Genomic DNA, 21,083 nt, shown 5'->3' on the forward strand with positions numbered 1-21,083 from the left:
TGGAATTTTATTAGATTACCATTGGAAATTTAATCAAAAAAGAAATTTAAAATTACCATTTGGCCTAAAGGAAATGTAACCAGATGTATTGTGGAGTTATTTGAGATATATTATTTTTGTGATTATGCTTCTGAAACAAAATTGTCAGACGGTATTTTAAAGAAATAGTTATTGTTATTAGATGATATTTTTTTAGAATATTATGCATTTCTATAATGTTATGTTTAAGTAAAAAGAGATTCTGGGCTTTTTTAAAACAATCTTTGAGATTGTTATTTTTTTTTTTGCCCGCTGTTAAGTGATGAATGCAATTGCTTTCACGATTTATAGTGAGATGCAATATATTCTGAAAACAGCAAAAAAAAGGCAAAAAATTGTTTTTGGAAAATATGTAAATACGTGTACTGTATTATATAATGATTTATTAAATATTAATACTTTTTTCTTTTTTATCAGATTGTGAAAGAAAATTTTCGAAAAAAAACAACCATTTTTACAAGTAATTTCAATTAAAAATTAAATTGTTGGGTGGGTCAGGTAAGTCTGAAATTAGATGGTCCCTTTCTTCCACTTCTCCTCAAACAGATTTTCAGTATTTAGTTATTAATCCCTCAAGGACCTTGTAATGTGGTAATTGATTAAAAAAAAGTTTTTTAGAAAAAATTAAATAAAGTTGAGAGGTAAGGTTGGCTCTTAAAAGAGCCGTTGTGTTCATGCAGGGACAGAGGAAAGGAAGAATGGGAACATTAGCTGGTAGGACAAATGTGCTGGTCTATTTTGTTGTTAATGAGGGGAAGACTGGTCTCCCTATGAACAATTAGACCATGGCAAAATGAACACCGCATTGTAACCCTCGCAAACCGATGGTTAGTTTCCACAGGATCAGAAAAAGGTGAATCTGCCCCCACAGATGAAGGGCTCAGCTGAGCTTCCGAAGATGGACTCGGCTGAGCTGCTGTGGATGTGCTTGCTCGACTTACTGAAGGGTTACCCCTAGTATGTCGTGCATGTGTCCTAGGGTGTACATCCTCAAGGTGTCGTAACATAGTGTGATTCCCGAAGGAATACTTCTTGTTAGGATTACCTCTTGAAAGTACACGCTGGCACAGCTTACAAGTCACCAAAGCAGCATTGACTTTTTTCTCACCCTCAGGAAAAGTAAAATACTCCCATATAAAAGAGCTCTTCTGTTTCCTCTTTCTCTGCCTGATGGTGGTGCTGCTAGCCTCACTCTCAGCAGAAGAGTGCTGGTCTGCCATCGTATCACAAAGACAACTCAGCTCCTTCTCCTAAGGGATCACAAGCAGAAATGAGGGGAATGGGTGTGGTGTAGGAGAGTTCTAGAACTGAAACTACTTTGAACCAATCAAAAGTTTTGTTTCATGATCACATGACCCACCGTGCGCGTACGTTATGCTTACGGTGCGCTTACGGAGCGCTTACGGTAAAAGTACGCATGCGCGTAAAAAAGACACGCGCTCGCGCGCATGCGCATAACAGGCACGCCCCAACACTTCCGTGTAACGTGCGCGTGTAGCGTACACGCTTATGCGCCCCGTACGCAGTACGCACGGCTACGTAAATTGCGTAACCATACGCAAAAAGCGTAGAAATATTACGAACATTACGCAAACCGTACGCTTACCGTAAGCTTACCGTACGCGCACTTAAAAAAAAAAAAAAAAAAAAAGGAAAAAAAAGAATCACTATGTTATACTAATATATCTTACCTGTTTGGTAAAAAAAAAAATGAGAAAAAATAATATATTGCAGAATTTTTTTAAATTAAGCATAGTGTTTTAAGAGAATATAAAGTAAAAAAAAAAAAAAAAAAAGCTTGCAAATAAAAAAAAACAAAAACACGTTTAATATAAGAATTTGTATTAAAAAAACCATACAAAATCAATGAAAAAACCATGGGAATCACACATGTTATAGGTAAGAATTAGCATTTAAAAAACCATACAAATTCACTGAAAAAACCATGGGTTTCACACACGTTATAGTTAGGAATTAGCATTTAAAAAACCTTGCAAATTCAGTGAAAAAACCATAGGTTTCACACACGTTATAGTTAGGATTTAGCATTTAAAAAATCTTGCAAATTCAGTGAAAAAACCATAGGTTTCACACACGTTATAGTTAGCGGACATTTTACTCATAAAAAACCATTGAAATTCCCCCGTTATAGTTAGTTAAGCTAACTATAACTCGCGCACCCGCAATCCACTGCTGATGACGTAACATATTACATCACTCATGACATGGTCAGTGACATCACTGATGACATCACTGATGACATCTCAAATGACATCACTGATGACATCATCCTTGTGACAGAGTGGTAGACCTCCTCTCACCCTAATGTAACCTTTGATACAAACATTCAAAAATAGAGACTATAATTTTCAAAACAATGGACATACCAATACCAGTTACAACAACCTCTTCAGTAATTCTTAGAACCACATACACATCCACTCATTCACCAACAGTCCTGTACAGTCACTCATACATGTACTCACTCATCATATGTACTCATACACCTATACATCCTGTTACACATTGCCACTCATCCATAGAGTTACTCACACACATAGTCACTCATGCTAATAAAGAATCAAACATCCATTTACTTGCATATTTAGTTATACACACACCTCAACACGTACTTCTACAGAAACTTACACATACTTACTCTTTTAAATAATCAATAATAAAAACACATACTTATTCATACAGGAACTGTTTCAATCTCTCACTCTCACACATACTCACTTATATACACCAATAGTCACATATACTTCTTTAAAACATATTTAGTAACTCATAAAGACACTATTGAGACAGTCATTCACTCACTAACACACCCATACACACACTCATCCAACCATACAGTCATGCACACATGCTGTCTTCAACACATACAACCAGAGAGTCAATCATTCATGCACCTATGCACTACGTAATACCCCCCACCGAACCATGCAGACACTCAGACTGATACTCAAAAAACAACCTAAAATCCAATATAAACACCCATGTAGCTACTCACCAACCCATGCAGACACTTATACACAAAGTGAGAGACTGATACAGATAATTACATTTTTAAACATTACTCACTAAGCCATGTATTCACTAAGATACACTTAATCAGTCAGTTACACAATCACTTTTTCAAAAAAAAATCATCCTTTTAGACACTTATATACCCATTTATTCTTCCATCGACCTTGAGTTATACATATATAAAAAATATTTTATTTTCCGAAAAACACACATTCACTGGATGATGTCATCAGTGATGTCATTTGAGATGTCATCAGTGATGTCATGAGTGATGTCACTGACCATGTCATGAGTGATGTAATATGTTACGTCATCAGCAGTGGATTGCGGGTGCGCGAGTTATAGTTAGCTTAACTAACTATAACGGGGGAATTTCAATGGTTTTTTATGAGTAAAATGTCCGCTAACTATAACGTGTGTGAAACCTATGGTTTTTTCACTGAATTTGCAAGGTTTTTTAAATGCTAAATCCTAACTATAACGTGTGTGAAACCTATGGTTTTTTCACTGAATTTGCAAGGTTTTTTAAATGCTAATTCCTAACTATAACGTGTGTGAAACCCATGGTTTTTTCAGTGAATATATACATAGATATATATATATATATAATTTAATTTCAGCAAAATGTGCTAATTACTGCTGTTTACACTGATTCAAGCATGGGAATCTATGAAGGTTCTAATACTGGAGTAAGAAAATAAGTTACTTACCTGTAACTGTAGTTCTCTAGTATTGAAATCTTTCATAGATTCACATGCGACCGACCCGCCACCTGGAAAGGCTCTTCTTTGTCTCTCAGTTACTTCTATTTGTACGTAGTGTGCTTAGAAAATCTGAGGGACTAGAGCTTGTCCCAGGAAGGTTCTACAGGGTGGTGTCCTCTGTTTGGTCCTTTTTTAAATAAGGACACAGATATGTTACTAAATAATGAGGCATTAGGCCTTTAAGTCCTATGTCTATTATTACATTACATCTTAAATGTACCGGGGACTCCCATCTCGACAACGGGGAATGATTCAAGCTTGTGAATCTATGAAAGATTCCAATACTGGAGAACTACAGTTACAGGTAAGTAACTTATTTTCTTATTATGATTTGCTGATTTTGTTAATCAGAACAATACATTTCTGAAGCTTGATTATAGCCACTAAAAAGTAAGATTACTTTGAAACATCTAACATAAGACTCTGTGTAGTTGATTTACTAGTCTAATAAAATCATGAATACAAATCAATATTTAGACAAATGGTCCACGAAATAGCGTAAAGGGCCTCGATTCATAAATGTGATAACACGTAATTCTCCAAAATTCGTCAGATGCCCCGTTTTGATCACTCCTGTATTCCTCTTTCATTCAGAGTGCGGGGAAATGTGGTATTCTCAATATGCTGCCCCCTCCACCATCAAAGACATCCACTTTACAGTCTTTGTACTGACAAGAAAGGTGTCGAAGGTACTGGCCCCTCTGACTTCATCAAGAACAAAGAGAAACAGGGAGCGTGTTTAAGGGTTCAACATACATGCCCCCTCGGTATACAAGTTTCCACAGAAGGTATGGCATTCCTATAAAGGTGAGAAAGGGAAAATTGAGGGGGATGGGGGAAAACCTGTCCATCAGAGATGTCTGATCCAGTTGTATCGGGGGATCTGATTGATCAGAAGCAAGAGCCCTCGAACATCCAGATGGATGTCATGCTTCATCATTGGGCAGCTACTCGTCGGGCAGGTGCAGCAATGCCCAACGTGCCCCTCAAGGGGGCTCTTTGCAGGAGATCTGTAAAAATAAGATGCCACGATGAAGAATGTGAGAGGGTATAGTGTATGTAGATTGGTGTGAGATGTGATCTAAAAATGACCAAGAGAACTCAAAAAGATTTTTAATGTGTGAGTGCTCCTGTCATGAATAAAAACAGAAAGTGGCTGTGTAGGAAATAATGTTCCAAGGCAGCTCAATTGGTGGTATCAACAAGGGTCAACATGTTTCTTGCCTTAAATTGACATGAGAGATCATGGCAATTCATCAGGAACAGTTTTTACCTAATCTACAGGAGATTGGGACTATGGATAAAGTTAAATACCCAAACAGACGATTCACCCTAATAGTGTGAAATGTACCTTACACGGATAAAGTAGACCAAATGTGACCCTATCTGGGTGCACGCACTGCACCTTAGGTTAGGCACAGGACTGCGCTTAGCTGCGAAATAAAAGGTGTCCTGCGCAGGAATCGCCTGGCGACCTACCCTTCTCTATCAGCCAGGAGACATTATTCCCATTCGTTGACTCTCTGAATCCCAGAAAGAACAAATTTATAAGGTCTCCTGTGCATTAGTGTAGAAAAGATTAAAAGGATATGAAATTCCACAGGTAGCCTTGAAGTACATATTTAAGTAGAGGTTTATTAGTCGGTCACCAGATGGTACAAGGTAGTTCAATAGATGATAAGATTAGTCAAGATGATGGCCCCACCAGGAGCAGCATGGTTGCTGCTCAGCCCACTCTCTCCAACTGTCATTCTCTCCACGCAAGCAGGCACACCAACATTCCACTCTCTCTCTCACCAGGCACTCCAACATTCCATGCATCCATCACATTCATTCTGGCTGAGCAGCTAAGAGGGGAATGCACTTAAGGGAATTAAGGTACAACATATCCCCTTTCCTTGGGAACAATAAACAACAATAATTGCGACATTGCAGCAAAAATAAGAATAAGTATGCATGTAACATCGCACACAATAAATAAGAAGAATAAATATGAAAATGCAATGAGATAGAAATAAGAGATGAGTAAATAGCAAAAAAGCAACAAGAATGAAAGAAGAGTGGTAGTTAGCAAGGATTCAAGTTCAAAACATACAAATAGCATTTCCCCTTCCCTTGGGAAAAACAATAGAACAAGTTGGAACCTTGCATGTATCAAGTGTGATTAAAGTGAAAAACAGAATATGAGTAGATAATAACAGAGATTAGAGAAGGCAGAACAAATAAAGTGGGTAAAAAGAAGTGCAAAGCGGTAGCGTAACTGACAGCTGGGGAAAAAAACAAAAAAAAACAAAAGGTCTGACACCCCAACTACATTTCTACACACAGCCCCATGGAGGAAATGGTGCAGGACTAGGAGAGTGAAGAACCCCGGGAGATGTTTAACACACCTAATAAACTAATACATTAAATAAGAGCCCCGAGAGATGTAAATACCTATACACTCATCCTCTTTTGCACGCCTCATGTACTAAAACATTAAAGCACCTCTGAGTATAACAAACTAAAGAGTGGGTACATGCCCATTGCGTATTACAAGTAAAGATGGGTACACCGCCCATTGCGCTTATTAAATAAAGATGGGTACACTGCCCATTGTGCGTTTCCACTAAATTGAAGATGGGTACACTGCCCATTACATATTGCTAAATAAAATAAAGGTTCACAGCCCACTGCGCATTTTAACTGAAGATGGGTACACTGCCCATTGCGCATTTTAACAAAAGATGGGTATACTGCCCATTGCACGTTTTAACTAAACTAAAGATGGATACACTGCCCGTTACCTATAACTAAATAAAATGTGAGTACACTTGTCCATTGCGCATTTTAACTAAAGATGGGTACACAGCCCACTGCGCAAGTATTCACTGACAGAAACAATCTAAAGGGTAATGCAAACGTAACACTACTACTAGGCACCAAAGACTAAGTAGGGTGAAATCAGTGTGAAGGGTGTGCGCACCACCCCCACTGAAGAATAAAAACTAGTGTAAGAAGACCAGCTCCTAAACAGCTCCTACAAAAAAAAAAAATGCCAGATACCCTGAAAGTAACTAAGTCAGGAAAACACATAAGGTGAAGCGTAACTCTCTATGAAATGTCAACGCAATCTCAATACAGTGAAATTTCACTAACATTGTAATATAACTAAACAAAAACATTACACATAACGAAAGCATGAAACGTATGATGTAACCACAGTGCAAAACACATGTCGAGAAACACTGTCCATAGAAACACAATGAACTAAAACAAATAAAGTTGTCACCGTAGTTCCATTTTTAAGAATATATCTCAGCAATTGTACCATATCAACAAGACTGGAAACATTCAGCGTTTATATTACTTATTGTGTGCTTCAAAGGTTGGCTTTCTGCTTTCCTTCCGAAAGATGATCAATTCAATTCAGTCCAAAAGGTTTTTGTGACCAGTGCAACTGTTCATCAAGCCGCACTACTCAATTTCCGCAAAGCAGGCTAAAGAATCACCTGGAAACGATGTCCTGATGTTTTTCCGGAATAAAACTTTATAGTCCTCCAAAAAGAAAGACAAACTGGTTGGCAGATGCTCCGATTTAATAGTCATAACCAAACGCGGTTGGCAACAGCACTGAGCATGAAGACAGTGCAGATCCCAAAATCGAGGCACGCAGCACGACGGAGCACCGGGTGGCTCTCGTCACGTCCATGCATGCAGGCGTCAGTGAGCAGGAGACTTGAGAAATGCGGAGGCGATGACGAAAAGGACTGAAACTTCGTAACGTTGCCAGGACAACAGAGAACAATAAGGTGAGCTTGTAACAGCATGGCAGGCTTCTAACAGACTGCATCAGTCTCGTGGCTCACCCTGAAGTGCTGTGGCTCGCGGTACCCATTCAAATGCTGCTGAGTGTAACGGCAAGCTTTAAAAAATAATTAATAAGTCACCAAAATGCCGCAGATTGATGTAAGAAGGAACGGTTTTGCCGCATATCTGATCCGGATAACTTAAGTAAACACCACGCTTGCGGCTCACGAACTCCCTTGGCAAAGTACACAGAACAAACTTCGATAGATCGACCCTCCAATCTCATGACAAAAAGTCGTCAAGGGTCATAAATCACGCTGACTCTCAAAGTTGTCTCCGCATTTTTTAATCCAATACCATATTCGGTTGAAAAACAAACATCCAGAGCAGATGGACCAGTCTCTTGATCTGTCAATCTTGAAAATGAAGTGGTTAACGCTATATATTTTTTTTGAAGTCCACACTATTGATGTAAGGAACGTGAAGCACCCTGGGCAGGCTGTCCAGATGGTGAAGGACACTGGTGGGACCTATGAGGGCGTTCTTTTCCTTGCTTTTAAAAGTTGCTTTGCTTTAAGTAGCGTTTTTTTTTTTCTTCCTTGCTTTTAAAGTTGCTTTGCTTTGAGTAGTTTCTAGTACACATAAAGTTCTGCATAAATGAAAATTTCTTCACCTTCAGTAGTCTTGTCACGCAGGGTTTCTTCCAGATCGTCGCCAATGTAGAAAAGATTAAAAGGATATGAAATTCCACAGGTAGCCTTGAAGTACATATTTAAGTAGAGGTTTATTAGTCGGTCACCAGATGGTACAAGGTAGTTCAATAGATGATAAGATTAGTCAAGATGATGGCCCCACCAGGAGCAGCATGGTTGCTGCTCAGCCCACTCTCTCCAACTGTCATTCTCTCCACGCAAGCAGGCACACCAACATTCCACTCTCTCTCTCACCAGGCACTCCAACATTCCATGCATCCATCACATTCATTCTGGCTGAGCAGCTAAGAGGGGAATGCACTTAAGGGAATTAAGGTACAACAATTAGCAGACAATTCCCAGAGTGTAGGAACTTAGTTGTGTGGTTCCTGCAATTGGCCCAAAAATATATTTCCCCAAAAGTGTCTTCTGAAAGCTATTTCAGAGACAAATGCCTGCAAAAATGATCAACTAGTTTAATTATGATGAATGGTATGATGCAGGAGTTCCAGTGATATCACGGTAGAATCACCAAATTGTAAATGAGGGTCAAGAAAATCAATTACTCAGACCAATATTCAGCACATTTCCTTTTTGACTGGCCCCTTTCCATTACAGGTTATGTATGATGGTTACACTAATGACAAAGGAAAGCAAAGCACCATCAAAAAATACAAATCCATGAATCAAAGGTTGAAAATCTAGAGAGAACCTCACATTATAAGCGAAAGGCTTCTGTTTTACAGCATACCTGGCTAGATCGGAGTTTCTTGATTTCCAAATGACTCTTTTCCAGTTGCAATGCCTCCTTTTTGCTTAAGATTGCCTCTCTTTTCTTCAGATCTTCTTCAAGCTCCTCTAAAGCTTGTCGTTGCTGAAGGACTCTCTCTACTTCATCATCCAACCATTTCTTTTGCTCCTCCAATTTCTACATTATTGCAGTAAAGAGATAAAACATAAGTATGAATGTCGGTAAGAACTTTATATAGCTGAAAACTAGGAGCATGCTTTCATGTGATTTTTTTAAATCAATTTAGCTCTGCACATGTCGTGTCCATCAGCTATGTTATGAGCTGTGTCAATGTTACTAAGTTATAAGGAGAAAGAACAGGGTTTGTCTACAAACTACACAAAGGATAGCTTTGGAGAGTCCTGTTTTTATACAGTTATGAAAAACTAACCAATATCTCAGCATCCAAGCTCTGTGCCATTTCTAGATGGATGGTGGTGGGGGTAGACAATGGAAAGCCTAAGAAGTAAAGGCTCAATCTTTGGCCTGTCAGCAATACCAATACCCTTCTATGCAGCTTTGAAGGACTTCATTATGGCTTTAACCTTTCAACAAAAGGGAATACTTAGTAGGAATCAGCCTATTGAGAGGCAGCCTCACTACAAAAAGCAATATGGTTGAGAAGTCATGGACAGGTCATGTTTATAACTCAGCCTTTGCTCAATTAGCCCTTAATTACATGTAGCATTATTCTCCCTGGATTGGTAACTCAGGGTGACCAGCAAAGGCCACTCCAAATAGCATGCTGACTCTAGGAGTGGAATTACCTGGTCTGCAAATACCGGTACCATTAATTCTGGGCCAGGAGAACCCAAGTCCAGTTTTACAGGATGTGCACCTAGTGAAACAGCTGCAGGAAAAGGGCAGGTCTGGCAAGCAGAGGCTCCATTTAGCCCTCACTAGACCCCTGCAGCACTAGCGCATACCCACTCGCCTACAGAACACCACAGAAGGAGCAGACAGTGCTTCCTCCAGACGGATCTAACCCTACCCTGTCCCCACCTAGCCCCACACTTTGTCCTCTCATGCTGACCTCCACCAGCCCTCCCACTGACAACTTCCAACCTCACCCAACAGGCAGAAAATGTCAGAGGAGTAGTCCCTGGAATTAAGGAAAAACTGCTATTCTATGGTCCTTGTAGGTATTTCCCATTCCAAGGGCAAAACTCATAATGTCCAGATTTTGGCTTGGGACTACAGGTCGAAATCAGAGATTGCGGCCCAACATCATCACACCAAAATCTGGGGTAGTGTTACTGAGGGCCTTAGACTTCTGGTCCAAAGTAAGACAGTTTTATACTCCACTGAAACACAATATGTCAATAGAGGAAGATCAACGAAAAACGTAGGTGGAGACTCTGTTTAGAATTATAAACTGGTTTATAGCGATATGCGTGCTATGTTGCCAATGTGCCTGCGATGCATATGTGATAAATAGAATGGAGTGGCCTAGACCCTAAATGGTGACTAGGACTGCAACATGCACAGCTAATGAGTTTTTTTCTTGCATTCAATACAATTTATTAATCAATTATTAACATTGAAATGTAAACATAATCTACATGATAAACATTTGACTTTCAATAAGAAAATAAATTATCCACATAATGATAAATCCACATAATATTATTCTCTGTGTGTTACAAGGTTATTGCGGCACCAACACCCAATGCATTTCGGGACACGAGGTCCCTTCGTCAGGGGTATTCTGAAAAGAAAAAGGAGAATATTCTCAATTGATGCACACCTGGATTCAAAAATGAAATGTAGAATGTTTATGATATGTATGTGCATATCGTGCTCCCTTCACCACAGTGCTGTAAGCATGCGTGTGCACAACTTTCACTTACTATCTAGATTCCACGAAGTGCTTCCTTCTCTAAGAAAAAGATGTAAAACACAATTCTGATGTACCGAAATCAAAAATGAACAAGATGGCAAACAAACTAATCCAGTAAATCCGAACACGTACCTGATAACTATACGTGTGAGTAATCAATATGTCAAGATCATGTTCCCAGTCTGTAACATCTGGGAACATAGAAGATGCCAATTAGAAAAGCCGCTACTCAAATGCATGATGCGCTCAGCATTGCACAAAGCTAGAGTTGATAAACTCACCTCATTACGTGAATGGATGTAAATTAGGAGCGACCCTCAGACGATAATAGCAGGCTGTTAAACAAGTAGCTGAAGGTATTCTTCAAGTAACCAAACGCTTCCTGGCATCTAAAACATATGTAAACCTGAATGAAATGTACGTCCGGTATGACGAAAATGCAAGTGAAATCATTTTCTATCCAAAATCGTAGACCATGCTTACCGAAGCGTATCTTTGGCAAGGCTTAGCGTCGATCGACCGTCTGTGTAGCACTAAACAGCGTTCACACTCCGTTACAGGAAAGGGACTTCCTGGATCAAACTATAGCGTGATTCCATGGTTATTGGGGGTTTACTCTTCTTTGATAGCATTTCTTTAAGGTTGTGTGCTCTAGTATATGCGAACAAAGGTTTCTCACAAAATAATCCGTTGAAATCCGTTTCCAATTTGAGTAAATCCCACCTTTTACATATAATCCTCTTGATGGCAGTTGACGCTGTAGACTATTTAGACACAAATACTGTACGAGTATTTGTTGGTTTGGTAGTTTTAGTCAGTAGTTTATCCCGGGACAGGTTCTTTACTTTATTCAATTGTTCTTGTAGAAGATCTGTGGGGTACCCTCTTTGAAAATAATTCTTTATTTGTTGCTGCCATGTTTCTTCACAAGCTTTCTCTGTAGACGAGATCTGGCGGGTTCTGAGAAATTGGGACACAGGTAGATTTTTAATTAGAGACGGCGGATGAAAGCTATTGAACAACAGAGCATTGTTTTTGTCTGTGGGCTTTTTAAAAACACTGGTGTTAATCTCCCCGGATTCAATATTGATCCAAACATCCAAAAAAGAGAGTGCCTTTTTGCTAATTTTGTGGGTAAATTGTATTCTTGGATCAATTAAATTGAGTGTACGTATGTTATTGGTCAAGGCTGTCTCTGATTTGTTCCAAATGATGAACATCTACGAAAGTTTACACAACAGAGGAAGCTAATGAAATTGACAATTTATATAAAGGAGACAAAATCATTCGACGCACAAAGTGGATCAATTACTCAACAGTTGCGCCAATTGGAATATCTCACCAGGAGAGAGTTAAATCAATGTTTACACGCTTCAACATTCATTAAATACCACCGCGTGAAAAGGATCCCTCGTGGTCTCAGATTAGCAATACGACCAATGCTATTTAGACTGCAGAACAACCAACAGTTCATGGAAAAATGGTATTCTATATTAAATAAATGTTCGCTGGACCTGATTTTGTTAATAATCGAGGAATTGTCAAAAACCATACACGATCTGGAAGAAGAAATATTAATACTGAAAAATGATTTATCAACAAGGATGGATGAAGAACCATGGGGTAAATTTCTTGAAGAACTAAATTCTAAACTTGATAAATATGGAAAAGAATTACAAGAAACTAAATTAAGAAAGTTCAAAAGAGACACAATCGACTATAAGTTGAATGAAGTGTATACATGGGCAGATGTTTATGCCCAACGGCGATTCAAAAAGAGAAACACTCAAACTTCTTCAGAAGAAAGGGTTGTCTCTGAATCAGAAATCAATACAGTCAGAACACCCTTTAAAAGCACAGAGATCACAAAAATATTTAGAAAATCATCAGAAGAAAGCACATCTACCACTACCTCCAGCGCTTCCTCTTTTTTAGAAGGAGGCAAAGATCTAGATCCACCACCAGAACAAAATCAAGACAAGAACAAAACTGTGAGTGGATCGTCAAAACCAGGAGAGGACAAAGAAAAAGAAAAAAGCAAGAAAGGCCTGAGGAGTCAAACCAAAGTCTCATAATCAACATTTCTACTGTTCAACTAACAAAATTCGAAGAAAAAGTATTAAACAAAGGAACATCCTTCGTGAGCACGTACAATACAACTGAATTAGAAACTGGAATAGCATTCTACAAGTTCATGAGACTGTTAAGACTCCGGAATTTTTTCACTAATATTTGTCCCAAAGAATCCACTGAAGAAACTTCATTGTTCACCTTTAAACCCAAAAGCACATTCATGGCACCAGTATCTCATAAGACTTTGGATACCTTCGAACTTCTGGTCAAAAAAGATTTCAAAACCATCCAATTTTCTAAAAAACTAAAAAACCTAAGTAGAGCTGAATACAGTGCACAGTCAACATTAGCAAGAAATCCACTCATTACGTTTCAAAGAGCAGATAAAGGAAGTGGTCTTCTAATGATGGACACTGAGTAATTATGACAATAAAGTCATGGAACATGTAAACAACAGGGCAATCTATGGACATCTTGCACAGGATCCTCCTACCATGGAAATCATGAAAGTTCTCAATCAAATTTTAGAAAAAGCAGAGGAATTAAACTGGATAGACTTGTCTACGAAAAAATATCTTACCAATCAATTCCCGCGGAGACCTAGAATCTACCTACTCCCTAAAATACATAAAAGTTTGGTTGATCCTCCATTTAGACCAATTGTTTAGGGATGTGAATCGATTTTTGAAAAACCAGGACGATTCTGGAATTTTGTCTACAAAATAGTTACTTCTATTGGAAAGAAGAATTTTATATGCAGTTGAACGGTACCTTCCATGGGTTTTCCGGGAGCACCAGCCTACGCTAATACATTCATGGCCAAATTTGAAAATGACTTTATTTTATCAGACCCTACATGGCAAGACGGATTGGTTTTTTCCGTCGATATATCGATGACATTTTCCTCATTTGGACCAAATCAGAGACAGCCTTGACCAATAACATACGTACACTCAATTTAATTGATCCAAGAATACAATTTACCCACACAATTAGCAAAAAGGCACTCTCTTTTTTGGATGTTTGGATCAATATTGAATCCGGGGAAATTAACACCAGTGTTTTTAAAAAACCCACAGACAAAAACAATGCTCTGTTGTTCAATAGCTTTCATCCGCCGTCTCTAATTAAAAATCTACCTGTGTCCCAATTTCTCAGAACCCGCCGGATCTCGTCTACAGAGAAAGCTTGTGAAGAAACATGGCAGCACAAATAAAGAATTATGTTCAAAGAGGGTACCCCACAGATCTTCTACAAGAACAATTGAATAAAGTAAAGAACCTGTCCCGGGATAAACTACTGACTAAAACTACCAAACCAACAAATACTTGTACAGTATTTGTGTCTAAATATTCTACAGCGTCAACTGCCATCAAGAGGATTACATGTAAAAGGTGGGATTTACTCGAATTGGAAACGGATTTCAACGGATTATTTTGTGAGAAACCTTTGTTTGCATGTACTAGAGCACACAACATTAAAGAAATGCTATTAAAGAAGAGTAAACCCCAATAACCATGGAATCAACAATCATTAAAAATGGCACACATAAATGTTGGAACTGCATTCACTGTAATAATGTAATTGTAGGAGATACTTTATTGCACCCTCGGACCGGCGCTAAAATTAAGATCCACAGTAGGACGACGTGTAATTCTGAAAATGTGGTTTATGCCATAAAATGCCTGTGCGGACCGTTATATGTGGGCAAAACGGAAAGGAAAATGAAAATAAGATTGACTGAGCACAAAAGCAAAATTCGTACGAAAAGTACCACATCAAGTCTAGCTGTACATTGGGAAAAACAACATCACAACATAGCACAACTAAAATTCCAAATCATAGAGGGAGTACCAAAAAGTCTAGATAGAGACAATTCAAAAAATCTCCTACAGAGGGAAAGTTTTTGGGATCAAGAAAATAGAGACCATGACACCGTACGGTCTTAATGACGAACTAGAAATGTCATGCTTTTTATAGATGCACGTACTAAATACCTGAGGAATTACTACGGGTTCCACACGCGACATCACAATATGCATCCACCATGAAGTCACTCACTTACACTTACGTTTCAGAAACAACGACACCAGACCAAACAATCCTTATTTCCGATGTAATCTGATGTAATTTTTCATGCAATATATTCAAACCTTTGGCAGAGCATTCATAAGTTTCATACTATAATGTTTCTGTTAGCAGATTTTGCAATTGCTGTAAGAATATTTTGAATATGAGTGCTTTGCTCAGCAATAATGACTGTTTAATACTATACAAAAACACATTTCTTTCATGCACTTTGGTGTTGGGAACAGACTATTCAAGTTACGAAGCTCTTATTAAGAATCTTTATTTCTATATTTTGTATCACATAGTAATTTAGTCCGTTTTTAGTTTTCTTCAAGACACCATGTTTTTTCAGCATCATAACATTGTTCACTTGAGTCCGTCCTTAGTTTCCGGTTTTTCGGAAAGTTTGTCGATTTGAGTCAGCTCTATGCAAGAAACTTTTTTTAGTCCGTTTTCAGTGTTTAATACGTGACCACGCTAAAGTCCAAAAAGGCTTCCGGTTTCCCGGAAAGTTAGTTGATTTACGCATGCTTCATTTAAGAAGCCTTGAACACGTGATCACGCTATAGTTTGATCCAGGAAGTCCCTTTCCTGTAATGGAGTGTGAACGCTGTTTAGTCCTACACAGACGGTCGATCGACGCTAAGCCTTGCCAAAGATACGCTTCGGTAAGCATGGTCTACGGTTTTGGATAGAAAATGATTTCACTTGCATTTTCGTCATACCGGACGTACATTTCATTCAGGTTTACGTATGTTTTAGATGTCAGGAAGCGTTTGGTTACTTGAAGAATACCTTCAGCTACTTGTTTAACAGCCTGCTATTATCGCCTGAGGGTTGCTCCTAATTTACACCCATTCACGTAATGAGGTGAGTGTATCAACCCTAGCTTTGTGCAATGCTGAGAGGATCATGCATTTGAATAGCGGCTTTTCTAATTGGCATCTTCTATGTTCCCAGATGTTACAGACTGGGAACACGATCTTGACATATTGATTACTCACACATATAGTTATCAGGTACGTGTTCGGATTTACTGGATTAGTTTGTTTGCCATTTTGTTCATTTTTGATTTTGGTACATCATAATTGTGTTTTCCATCTTTTTCTTAGAGAAGGAACCGCTTCGTGGAATCTAGATAGTAAGTGAAAGTTGTGCACACGCGTGTTTACAGCACTGTGGTGAAGGGAGCACGATATGCACATACATATCATAAACAATCTACATTTCATTTTTGGATCCAGGTGTGCATCAATTGAGAATAGTCTCCTTTTTTCTTTTCAGAATACCCCTGACGAAGGGACCTCGTGTCCCGAAATGCATTGGGTTTTGGTGCCGCAATAACCTTGTGACACACAGAGAATAATATAATGTGGATTTATCATTATGTGGATAATTTATTTTCTTATTGAAAGTCAAATGTTTATCATGTAGATTATGTTTACATTTCAATGTTAATAATTGATTAATAAATTGTATTGAATGCAAGAAAAAAACTCATTAGCTGTGCATGTTGCAGTCCTAGTCACCATTTAGGGTCTAGGCCACTCCATTCAATAGAGGAAGATCGACATACTGCTTTTAAGATCGACAGCTTCTAATCTCAATCCAGTGTGTTCGACAGATTGTGAGAAATGGGTACAGCATATCATTGAAAACCCCAGGATCTAAAAAATTGTTAGAAGTACATGCAATTTCACAAGATCACCATAGGAGAAAAAACACTGCATCAATGAAAATGTCAGTAGTAATCAAGATACATTCTGACTACAAAAGAGAAAGGAATACCAAGGCCTCCTTCCAAAGCTAAACAAAATACCAGATAAAGTACAATTAAAATACAAATATAGGAACTTAAAAGAAGGTATTGTAAGCTGACCTTATACAGCATATTGACCGGGGCTTGTAATGAGGTGCGACATAGACACACAGAAACATACCTCACACTACTCCAGAAAAGGCAGAAGAGCACAAACATGCATATTTTCTCTTGCCAATTAGCAAGGACATGGAAAGCAGGAGAGCAACTAATAGATGGTGGGCTGATGACCTTTACCCAATGAGGGGACTCAGCATACATAAGTCACGATGAAATGAAACAGCAAATTTAGCCCTGGACTGGCCACCATCATATTCGCTGGACTGATATCAGAAACTATTTTGAAGACTGTACTCCCAAAGAGGAGGAGAAGGTTCTTACAAATGTTATCGTTAGTGCAGTCTCTATAACCCATGAATGTAGGGTTGTAACATTCCTAGAGGGTAAGAGATCTACTCTGCCACTTCAGAGGTCTTTGAAAAGCCATGTGAAATGGATGTGGCCAAACAGGCCCCTTCTCCCCTTCAGGTTTAAATAATTTTTTAAGTAGTGGGCGGAGGACTGAGCCTTGTTAAATTTGTATTTTGTAGGAGGAATAATTTCCCAAGTCCATTAGTAGGTTTCCAGCATGTTGTGTTTATTCATATTTTCATGCATAGAACAGAAACAGCGGACACGTGTCTCACCCGTATGGCCCATCGGCCGGGGGCTTTTTCAAGGCTGAATACGTACAGAGGTGGCATAAGAAAGTGTGTTGATGAAAGTTTAGGTGCGGGGACAGTGAGAATGTGAAACAACAGTTCGAATTAGGGAGAACAGTGAGGGTATGATTTAATAAGGTGGTGGTAAGGAGAGGGAGACATGAGAAAGGGAGAGAGAAGAATAGACAAGTGAAGTTTGAAGGGTGGAAGATAGGACTCAAGAAAGGAGGAAAAGGGGAAGAAAAAGGAAGGCACAAGAGGAGGGAAAATATCGCAGGAAATTATTCATTTTTCATAATTCCACATTTTTTCGTAATCATGAGACCCAATAATCCGCACAATTTAGGCGTCTTCATCATGGTCAAGTTATGTATCAAAAGTACAATTAGGCATATGTGTAAGCCGGAGGAAAATGCCGTTATTCAAGGTGTACAGGCCAAAAAGTGATAAGGACACATTGAAGCGTGACAGTGAAAGTAATAATGTAGTAGTAAGGAGAGGGAGACATGAAAAAGGGAGACATGAAAAAGGGAGAGAGAAGAATAAACAACAAAATATGAGAGGAATAGTAAAGGGAAGTTAAAGGATGGGAGATCGAGCACAGGGAGGGAGGAAAGAAAATGGAGGAAAAAGTAAAGTTTAAGAAAGAGGGAAAACAATATTATCACAGGAAATTATTCATATTACACCATTCCACATGTTAAACCTTAAACACGAGACCTAATAGTGTAAACAATTAAGGTGTCAGACAACAAAATATAAGAGGAATGGAAGAGGGAAGTTGAAGGAAAGGAGCACATTGAGGTGTAACCATATTATAATCTCTCACTGTAGTCACAATTGTTAACTGGCATGGAGAGAACTGCACAAAATGTAAGTAGTGGAGCTGAGCAGTTAAGGTCATATTGTGGCATCACATCCCTGCGATCCAGGACAATAAGTGCTAAGTATTACATGAGGGAGAACATAGGCACGAAAAATAAACATGTATTGAAATGGCAGAATCCATGAGTAATAAAAATGTAATGAAAAAACAGAATCCAGGAGTAATATGTTCAGGAAAGGAAACGCATAAGGTTACACTGCCATGTAAAATGGCATAGCACTTACCAGAAGGTCGTGACTGTTGGTCGTGCTCCAAAAGTAAAAGAACACACATCATATCGCTGTTGTGTGAGAAACCATTTATGTTAGAGCAGAGCCAAAAGAAGCATGCTCTAGTCACCGTGCATTGGTGCAACTATGAAGGGAAGAAAAACATGCCGTCTCTAGTGAGAGAGGAAGACAAAGTGCACATGTCTTATCGGTAACTGATTGGCGGATAAGTGCAGAGGAAGAGACATAACCGTGAAGGGCTGCGAAAAGGCTCCAGAGCCAGCTACTTGTTTAGTGCGGGGGTGAACAGGCAAAAAAGGGAAGAGGTCCTATAATAATAAAGGTATCGGAGGTGAAACCGCTACATATTACAAGCCCCGATAGGCGTTGTGTGATCGGTACAGGGCGGGAAAAAAGGGAAAAGCCAAATACAAAACTAGGTAGGATTTAAGGGTAGCGTTTAGGTGGTAGGGTTTAGGGTAGCGTTATGCGGGCATAAATACAAGTTCAGTCAAGAGACTGAAATGTGGTCTTATCTTCTTAAAGAAGCGAAGCGGTCTCTGCGGTCCCAGGAACAAGAAGAGTTCCGGGACGGGCCACGGTTAAATATATGGACTCATCCTCTGACGTTAGAGTCTGTAATTAGTCATGCCGCACTGCTAATATATGGGGGCAACAAAAGAGTTACTTAAAATAAGGTCATATATAATGAAGATGGATAACAATCTAAAAACAAAAAAACCCCGTATCCGGATTAGGATGTGTTAAAAAAAAATAGTGTGGGAAAAACCAACGACTAACTGGCACATGCATCAAGCAAAAATCTCCTCGTAAAAATACCGAATCGCTAAAATCGTCCGTTAGCGAGTGGCAAACAACCAATTCCAATGCATCAACACCAACAGCGAAAAAATAAAGTATCGCTAAAATAATCCCCGTTCAATTAAAGAATCGCAAAATAAAGAATCGTTAATAGCGAAAACACAAATTGCGCCTGGCATTAGCGATTAGCAAATAAAGAATCGCTAAAGAATGCATCAAAAATCGCTAATACCGAAAAGCTTTAGAATCGGTATTTAGCATGAGCAGAATAAGGAGAATCAGAACCAGGAGGTAAAGTTGCAGACACACAAAAAAAAAAGAAAAAAAAAAGTCAAAGTGTACCACAGGTGTAATCAATCCGAAAGCCTTCAAAAATGGGCCTGGAGACCCCGTTTCCTTTTACAAAATGGCAGCCCTCTACGTGCTTGCAAGGAGGAGGAGAATAAATGCAGCAGCACAGCGCAGGAGGAGGATCCAGGAGAGGGTATTCAGAGTGCGCATTACATTGCTGGGCCAAAATGAGGATGAAGTATATGACAAGTACCGTCTCAATCGTGCCATGATAATGCGCCCCACTGCAGCACCAGACACGTAGGACCAATGCCATTCCTGCGCACGTCCAGGTCCTATGCAGCCTGCACCTACTGGCGTCTGGAAGTTTGCAGGGGGTCATAACGGTAGCGGGAGGCGTATCACAAAGCGCACTTTCACGCTTCTTCCGTAAATTCATTGATGCCATGCTGACAATGATACATACCCACATCAGCTTCCCCACAACCCCACAGCAGATGGACCACACCAAACAGGAATTCTACCAGGTGACCCAATTCCCCCATGTCATAGGATGCATTGACTGCACGCATGTCCCCATCTGTCCCCCCTCAGCCAATGAGTACATCTTCCGTAACAGGAAGTCCTATCACTCCATCAAAGTGCAGGTCGTGTGCGATGCCAAGGCCACTAATAAATCACACACCCTATTCAAACTGGTTAACACCTTATCCAATCCATCTTGCACAGTCCCTACCATTCCGGCTTCTCAGGATCTGTGTGATTCTTTGGCCCTTGCATTTGAGGAGAAAATTAGAAACATCCTGAAAGGACTCTCAGTGCCTGGACAGTTGGCATCGTCGCTACCTTTCTCCTTGGAATCCTCTGGATCCTCGGCGTTGGTATGGGATAATAACAAGACGGATTCTCCTTGCATGCCTTGTTTTCCTATCTTTTCGCTAGAGGAATTTGGCGTCTTGGCCAATGGAGTATCCTCAGGGTCACCTCTTGACCCAATGCCTCATAAGATCTGGAAGGCATTTCAAGACGAGCTGTTTCCTCCACTCCATTCTATCTGCTGTCAGTCATTGATGACAGGGACAGTCCCGGACAGTTGGAAGTTGGCAATAGTTACTCCATTACTAAAAAAGGCCTCCTTAGATCCCTCATGCTCAGCAAACTATAGACCCATCTCGCTTTTACCGTTTGCGATAAAAATCCTTGAGAGATGGGTCACGAGAGTCTTGTCCAACTTCCTGGAAACTAACTCCTGCCTGGATGCAGCC

At 39.4% G+C, this 21,083-nt stretch overlaps 1 protein-coding gene across 1 annotated transcript in view; it reads right to left on the reverse strand.

Annotated features, from left to right (window-relative positions):
- KIF27 (kinesin family member 27) overlaps positions 1-21,083 on the reverse strand; it is a 551,081-nt gene that overhangs the window by 94,859 nt on the left and 435,139 nt on the right. Inside the window, exon 13 of the mRNA XM_085633120.1 lies at positions 9,069-9,245. Coding sequence (XP_085489246.1) covers positions 9,069-9,245 — 177 coding nt within the window. The remainder of the gene's footprint in view (positions 1-9,068; positions 9,246-21,083) is intronic.

This window comes from Triturus cristatus, chromosome 2_1 (genome assembly GCF_964204655.1).
Source record: "Triturus cristatus chromosome 2_1, aTriCri1.1, whole genome shotgun sequence".
Classification (NCBI taxonomy): domain Eukaryota; kingdom Metazoa; phylum Chordata; class Amphibia; order Caudata; family Salamandridae; genus Triturus; species Triturus cristatus.